Below are 9,136 nucleotides of genomic sequence, written 5' to 3' on the forward strand. Positions count from 1 at the left end.
TCAGATAATTACATATACAATATCAGATAATTACATATACAGTATCAGATAATTACATATACAGTATCAGATAATTACATATACAGTATCAGATAATTACATATACAGTATCAGATAATTACATATACAGTATCAGATAATTACATATACAGTATCAGATAATTACATATACAATATCAGATAATTACATATACAATATCAGATAATTACATATACAGTATCAGATAATTACATATAAAATATCAGATAATTACATATACAGTATCAGATAATTACATATACAGTATCAGATAATTACATATAAAATATCAGATAATTACATAATTATACAATATCAGATAATTACATATACAGTATCAGATAATTACATATAAAATATCAGATAATTACATATACAGTATCAGATAATTACATATAAAATATCAGATAATTACATATACAATATCAGATAATTACATTTACAATATCAGATAATTACATATACAATATCAGATAATTACATATACAATATCAGATATTTACATTTACAATATCAGATAATTACATATACAATATCAGATAATTACATATACAATATCAGATAATTACATATACAATATCAGATAATTACATATACAGTATCAGATAATTACATATACAATATCAGATAATTACATATACAATATCAGATAATTACATATATAATATCAGATAATTACATATACAATATCAGATAATTACATATATAATATCAGATAATTACATATACAATATCAGATAATTACATATACAATATCAGATAATTACATATACATCTATTGTATTTTATGCAGCAGGAGATGAAACCTTCCAGGATGTTTTCAAAGACTTCACTGAAATGGCTTCCAATGCACCGGAAAAACTCAACAGGAAAAGCATGTATGACGATAAAAGTTGATCCTTAATTTCATCTTCCATCAGTTGACCTTTTGATTATATAGATTTATATTGTGAAATGCTGAGAGAACACATGACATATGCATTGAGTCAGTAGTGTTGGGATTGTTTGTGATCCAGAAGTGATTGCTGACCATGAAATATGAAGTACAGGTCAAAATGAAAGACAGTACAACTCATAGTAATAGAACTAAATCCAATCCAAGTTTTGATGACCTGTGATTTGGAGGTATCCTGACAAATTAGGATTGTCATAGACATTTCAGTCTAAATAGTCTGCTGTTCCAGGAGTCATGTAGATGTCATAACATTACCTCATAAAAAATAGTTTTTGTGAACTTGTTAATGAACTTTTAGAAATCTTCACAATTTATGAAAGGATAAAATACACATAAAGTTACAGATTCTTTTTTGACATGTAAGTAATTTTTTAAACATATTTTGTTCTTTGTACCAGTGACCGAGGACACAGAAAATCTGTCAGGTTACATGAGCTGACAGTAAAGGTACTAGACCAACAAATATAGCCTTTGCAATGCATCTCATTTAAAAAAAAAAACTGTCAAACAATAAAAACAACTGATTAAATTTACTGAGTGTAACATCATAAATATACCAAATCCAAAGTTTGATAAGAAATTAGAAACGACATCAATGAACTTTAGTACAACTGTACTGAGGTTCGGTAGTGCTATAGCCATGGTGAAATATGTGTGTGTGTGTGTGGGGGGGGGGGGGGGGTGTATGTATGTGTGTGTGTGTGGGGGGGGGGGGGGGGTTGAATGACAGTCAAAAACTGCCAGACCAATTTCCTTGATATTTGGTAGTGACATTACTTTTGGTGTGTAGATTAAAAATTGTTCAATGAAAATGATCGCCTCAGAGATGTGTGCTTAGGGTCGAAAAAGCATGCCATTATCATGAAAGATTGCTTGCAGTCACAGCCTAGAATGAAAGGTTATTGTTTATTGATGTCATGAAATCATTAAATCTTTTATGAGCTACTTCATGCCTATCTGTCAATGGCATCAAGATTAACCTCTTTTTGAGGTAGCTTGGAAATGATGTTTTTAGCACAGCTGAATTAAAACAGGTTTATTCATGCTCTAGCCATGAAACCCAATAAAGAGTCTTGTCCGTCTGCCTGTCTGTCTGTCTTTGTGTGTATGTATTTTCTGACAGCACCAGCATGCAAGAGCTGTGTGTGAGTCTAGGTAATTGAGTCTCAAACCAATATATTCTAATTTTGGTTTGGATTCTATGCTTAGAATGAAACTAGAGGACGTCTTTCAATGATATAGACAAAGAAGAAATTTATCTTTCTCTTAAACAATGAATCATGGAGGAGTGTAAGAACAGATTGCGTCCTCACTTGACATCATTCTTCAAGCTGTATGGACATGGACCTTCTCTTTCAATATTTGGTTTCTGTGGTACGTACATACATACGTACATACATACATACATACATACATACATACGTACGTACGTACGTACATACGTACATGCATACATACATACATACATACATACATACATACATACGTACATGCATGCGTACATACATATGTACATGCATACATACATACATACCATACATACGTAAGTACGTACGTACGTACGTACGTACATGCATACATACGTACATGCATACATACATACATACATACATACATACATGCGTACATACATACATACATACGTACGTACATGCATACATATGTACGTACATGCATACATACATACATACATACATACGTATATACATACCTACATACGTACGTACGTACATACATACATACGTACATAATATATGCATGCATACGTATGTATTCACATTGCCAAAGAGATGAGGAGACGATTCCTTTCTGACTGGTTTGGGATCTATAGTAGGTACAAGGCATTTACCAAATTCGACAAGGCTTGCTTTCCATTTCATTTCAGTCACTTTTTCCGACACAATGTCAGCAAGGTCGTGTTTTTCAGCTAGATCATGTAACAATGAATATAAACACAGGGATAATGACATTTCGTTTTATGGTCATTAAATAGCCATTACTCTAAAACTAGAATCAAGGCTAGTTTTCTATTTTGGAATACAGCACCACTCAACACAATACACCAGACTGCACTGCACTACACTACGCTAAATTAAATTAAATTAAAGCATTCACATTGCAACCTCTACGGATCCTACCAGGTCCCCAATTATACAGCTGGGTTGACTGGGGTACACATAGGATTAAAGCATTCACATTGCAATGTCTATCCTACCAGGTCCCCAATTATACAGCTGGGGTACACATAGGATTAAAGCATTCACATTACAACCTCTATCCTACCAGGTCCCCAATTATACAGCTGGGTTGACTAGGGTACACATAGGATTAAAGCATTCACATTGCAACCTCTATCCTACCAGGTCCCCAATTATACAGCTGGGTTGACTAGGGTACACATAGGATTAAAGCATTCACATTGCAACCTCTACGGATCCTGCCAGGTCCCCAATTATACAGCTGGGTTGACTGGGGTACACATAGGATTGAAGCATTCACATTACAACCTCTATCCTACCAGGTCCCCAATTATACAGCTGGGTTAACTAGGGTACACATAGGATTAAAGCATTCACATTACAACCTCTATCCTACCAGGTCCCCAATTATACAGCTGGGTTGACTGGGATACACATAGGATTAAAGCATTCACATTGCAATGTCTATCCTACCAGGTCCCCAATTATACAACTGGGTTGACTGGGGTACACATAGGATTAAAGCATTCACATTGCAACCTCTATCCTACCAGGTCCCCAATTATACAGCTGGGTTAACTAGGGTATACATACGATTAAAGCACTCACATTGCAACCTCCTATCCTACCAGGTCCCCAATTATACAGCTGGGTTGACTAGGGTACACATAGGATTAAAGCATTCACATTGCAACCTCTATCCTATCAGGTCCCCAATTATACAGCTGGGTTAACTAGGGTACACATGGGATTAAAGCATTCACGTTGCAACGTCTATCCTACCAGGTCCCCAATTATACAGCTGGGTTGACTAGGGTACACATAGGATTACAGCATCCACATTACAACCTCTATCCTACCAGGTCCCCAATTATACAGCTGGGGTACACATAGGATTAAAGCATTCACATTGCAACGTCTATCCTACCAGGTCCCCAATTATACAGCTGGGTTGACTAGGGTACACATAGGATTAAAGCATTCACATTGCAGCCTCCTATCCTACCAGGTCCCCAATTATACAGCTGGGTTGACTAGGGTACACATAGGATTAAAGCACTCACATTGAAACCTCTATCCTACCAGGTCCCCAATTATACAGCTGGGTTAACTAGGGTATACATAGGATTAAAGCATTCACATTGCAATGTCTATCCTACCAGGTCCCCAATTATACAGCTGGGTTGACTAGGGTACACATAGGATTAAAGCATTCACATTGCAATGTCTATCCTACCAGGTCCCCAATTATACAGCTGGGTTGACTAGGGTACACATAGGATTAAAGCATTCACATTGCAACCTATATCCTACCAGGTCCCCAATTATACAGCTGGGTTGACTAGGGTACACATAGGATTAAAGCATTCACATTGCAACCTATATCCTACCAGGTCCCCAATTATACAGCTGGGTTGACTAGGGTACACATAGGATTAAAGCATTCACATTGCAACCTATATCCTACCAGGTCCCCAATTATACAGCTGGGTTGACTAGGGTATACATAGGATTACAGCATTCACATTGCAACCTCTATCCTACCAGGTCCCCAATTATACAGCTGGGTGGATTAAGGTACACATAGGATTAAAGCATTCACATTGCAACCTCTATCCTACCAGGTCCCCAATTATACAGCTGGGGTACACATAGGATTAAAGCATTCACATTACAACATCTATCCTACCAGGTCCCCAATTATACAGCTGGGTTGACTAGGGTACACATAGAATTAAAGCATTCACATTGCAACCTCTATCCTACCAGGTCCCCAATTATACAGCTGGGTTGACTAGGGTACACAGGATTACAGCATCCACATTAAAACCTCTATCCTACCAGGTCCCCAATTATACAACTGGGTTGACTAGGTTACACATGGGATTAAAGCATTCACATTGCAACCTCCTATCCTACCAGGTCCCCAATTATACAGCTGGGTGGATTAAGGTACACAGAGGGAGGGAGGGAGGGGGGGTAGGGAGGGAGGGAGGGAGAGAGAGAAAGAGAGAGAGAGGGGGGACGACGGAGGGAGGGAGGGAGAGAGAGAGACACACACACACACACACACACACCAACAGTTGAGTTGTAATCAAAATCTAGTCTCTCTTTATTTCTCCATATCCCTAACATAAAGTTCTAGTTGTCATCTTGAAATTGTGGTGATTATTTTATATTTAATTTGCTGTAATTAAATGCTCTCTCACCTAGATTCATTAAATTCATACGCAGCTTATTATGAAACACAAACACAATTCTGTATTGTATATCAATGTTTTCAAGCTTGCTTACTTACTTTCTCTTATCTTTGATTGCCCAAGTATTGCATAGACTTAACTAATATCCAGATCAGGCAAGGGACAACCCAGTTAAACAGGAGTGACTGGTGCTATATAGTAACCATGTCATATTACTCCCCCAGGCTTTTTTTTCCTTAGCCAAATTTCAGTACTTAATACTTAAACCAAACATATTTAGCATTCAGCTGCTTGAAATATCACAACAGTTACTATTTTATCATCAATCATATTTATTGTCTATCTACATATGCAACAACATAGATACTATTCCATCCTTCAAGATGTCAGTGTGAATTCTACACAATTCTTCACTGACAGACATTGAAATATATTATATTTTCAACGATTCTCTTCTATCGTCTCTCTCACTGTAATCTCTGATGTAACAATTTCATTCCACATGTCCAAGTTTACCACTCTTCCAACACCGGATTTCACTCCTCATCTTTCCTCCCAACTTTCTCTCTTTTTCAGCATACTTTTTAGCAAAATTTCTCATAGAAAGACCTTCACTCACCGGTGCATTGCTCATCGTCAATGCAGTGCTTAGTACTTGTCCTAAGTGACTGTGTAGCTGTGCTGGTTGTTGTAGTCACCCTGCTTGCAGCCACAGCATACAAGTTTCCTGTCAGGACATTGTCATTCTATCAATGCAATTTTTTTTAATTCTCAACAAACCTGTCACTCAGTCTACTATTTATGGCTTTACTGTTCTTTTTATTTAGTACTTTAGAGTAAGTGTGTATGTGGGGCAGATGTCATTTGCTTGTTCACGATTGACCGTCTGCAGTTGTCTTCACTGAAGCAGGGAGGGTTATTTTTGTGCTTCCCCAGATTTGCATACTGCATTGATTACATTGACTTGTAACAGTAGTTGAGCTCCTAGTTTTATCGAGGGCTGAATAGGCAATCAACTTGAACCCGGTATACTCTCCAACATCACTAGCATTTTCACTATTGATGCTAATATCGTAGGACATGACACCTACATAAAAGCCAAATATATCTAACAAACATGGTAAAATCGTCATTGAAAGAAGTCGAGTCACCACTCTGAGATAAATTCTGATGAGTATCAAAGTCAGAATTACTATTGTCTGCCATTGCTTACTACATGTATACTAACTGAGACGAAACGGTTCTCCTTATGACGTCATAATCCCCAAAAGGGAGAACAATAGGCAGTGTAACTGCAAGTTTATGGCTGCTCGGGTCACCAATTTCCATTCTTTTTCTCTCACTTATCATGCAATATTGAAGTCAGCTTTGCATTTACTGGTTATGAGACATATAAAGAACATTTTTTCAAGGTTGTGGTATGGAGCATTTTGAATCACCTTTAATGCTTCTGGAAATAATGAATTGGTTATGTATGTATGTATGTATGTATACATGTGTGTGTGTGTGTGTGTGTGCATGCGTATATATATGTACATGTATGTATTTATAGCGGCTGCTTACTTGTATACAAGCGAGACGAAACGTTATTCAAACTCTGAGTAATGACTTATTACATCCTTATTCTTTTTGATTAAGTCCATAATGCTCTGCTACTAATATTTACATCGAGCACTGTTCTCTCCAGCAAGATCAACACTTACATTCCAATGAGTATGTATGTATGTATTATGTATGTTCATAGGTAGGTTGGTAGGTAGGTATGTTTCTTTCAGCTCTTGTGTTTTTGCAATGGCCAAGACAGCCTATATGTGCATAGCTATTTGTACAATATGTATAGTTACACATATAGTATTCATGGATATCAATTATTCATCATTATCTTATACTGTGTTCCAGTATGAAAAGATATAGGTAACGTAAAGTAATTATTGGAATTTGTCCAGTAAATCTCTCTGGTTTTCTTCTCAATAAATTAGTTTAGTGTTTGGCCTGCGCTTTTCTTTGTTTTTTGTAAGATTTCGACATGAAAGGGGAAAAACAAAACTTTAAAATATAGTTCTCCTCCAGTGTGTGAATATTTGTTGACTAGCAAGATGCATCACTATGTATACCTATGTAAAGTCTTACCCTTCTCAATTTACGACCACCGTAAATTTCTGCACAGAAACCAAACTTTGTTAAAACACAAAGGCTTGGTTCCAGATCGAGGGCTAGGTTTTCTTCCCGTTGGACCCGAAGTGTAAAGTATATTCATTTATTTATTTAGAGAGAGAGAGAGAGAGAGAGAGAGAGAGAGAGAGAGAGAGAGAGAGAGAGAGAGAGAGAGAGATAGATAGAGATAGTTTGATACCTACTTACTAGATAGATACATGATACATAGGTAAATCTATCTATGTATCTACCTAGCTAGTATCTATCTATCTATCTATCTATCTATCTATCTATCTATCTCTCTCTCTCTCTCTATATATATATATAGGATAACAGAGCTCTCAAAGCTTTATTCTTCAAAGCCACTCTAGTATTTTTGAAATTTCCTGAAGGGGTTAATGAAATACCTAAATAAGTGTATGATGCAACAATATCTACTCTTTCATTATAAATAAAGAAACTATATTTAAGTGGTTTAAAATGAACATTGAACACCATAACTTTTGTCTTTTTAAAGACTCACTGTGAGTTGCCATTTGTTGCAAAAGATTCAAGTAATCTGAGTGAATGTTGTAATTAAACCATGACTAGAAGTTGACAAAAGTACAATATCATCAGCAAACATAAGGATCGGTAATTTCTTATCTATCAAAAAGGGAGGATCAATACATTTTCTGTGAAGTAACATTGGCAAATCATTAATGAATAGGTTGAACAGTGTGGGACTTAGAATACAACCTTGTCTGGTACCAATGCGAGAAGAAAAGAAATCAGTATAACCAGTTGAGAGTTTGATACAAGACTGAATATTATCATAAATACACTTGATGATATTCAAAAATTTACTTCTGAAACCTTGTTTTGATAATTTGTAGAACAATCCTAAATGCCAAACACTATCAAAAGCTTTCTTAAGATCTACAAAACAAGCAAACACATGTTTTGATCTACTTTTTTGTTTGTAGAAGTTAATCAATGTCTTTACAACAAATACATGATCTGATGTGCGACAACCTTTCTAAAAACCTATTTGCTCACAATTCAACAAGTTATTCTTTTGAATGAAAATCTGAATTCGATTATTTAAAATAACAGTAAAAGTTTACCAACACAACTACTTAGAGTAATCCCTCAAGATTTATCTTTTGTACCAGATTTATGAATAAGGACCTTGAAACCTTTACTCCAAACAGATAGAAATGTTTCACTTTTCATAATTGTATTAAAAAGTTTAAGGAGAGCAGACATTAGTATGGCTGAACCACATTTCAACATTTCATTTAATATCCCATCATCCCCACAAGCTTTACCCGATTTAAGTGTTTTTATTGCAGCAGAAACTTCGGTATCACTAATAGAAGAATCAAGTATCTCATTGAAGGAAAAATCAATATGTACGTACGTAGATAGATAAGATAGATAGATAAGATAGATAGATAAGATAGATAGATAAGATAGATAGATAGATAGATAGAAAGATAGATAAGATAGATAAGATAGATAGATAGATAGATAGATAGATAGATAGATAGATAAGATAAATAAGATAGATAGATAGATAAGATAGATAGATAGATAAGATAGACAGATAGATAGATAGATAGATGGA

At 35.6% G+C, this 9,136-nt stretch overlaps 1 protein-coding gene across 3 annotated transcripts in view; it reads left to right on the forward strand.

The window, feature by feature from the left end:
* Window positions 1-1,635, forward strand: part of LOC144451331 (arf-GAP with coiled-coil, ANK repeat and PH domain-containing protein 2-like) — a 93,766-nt gene extending 92,131 nt beyond the window's left edge. For 2 of the 3 annotated variants that reach the window (XM_078142137.1, XM_078142139.1), the window contains exon 28: window positions 813-1,635. In XM_078142137.1, the coding sequence (XP_077998263.1) occupies window positions 813-916 (104 nt within the window). In that variant the 3' untranslated portion in view covers window positions 917-1,635. The remainder of the gene's footprint in view (window positions 1-812) is intronic. The other variant, XM_078142138.1, reaches the window with a different exon arrangement.
* Window positions 1,636-9,136: the final 7,501 nt, after the last annotated feature.

The sequence above is a fragment of the Glandiceps talaboti genome, chromosome 21 (genome assembly GCF_964340395.1).
Source record: "Glandiceps talaboti chromosome 21, keGlaTala1.1, whole genome shotgun sequence".
Taxonomy (NCBI): Eukaryota; Metazoa; Hemichordata; class Enteropneusta; family Spengelidae; genus Glandiceps; species Glandiceps talaboti.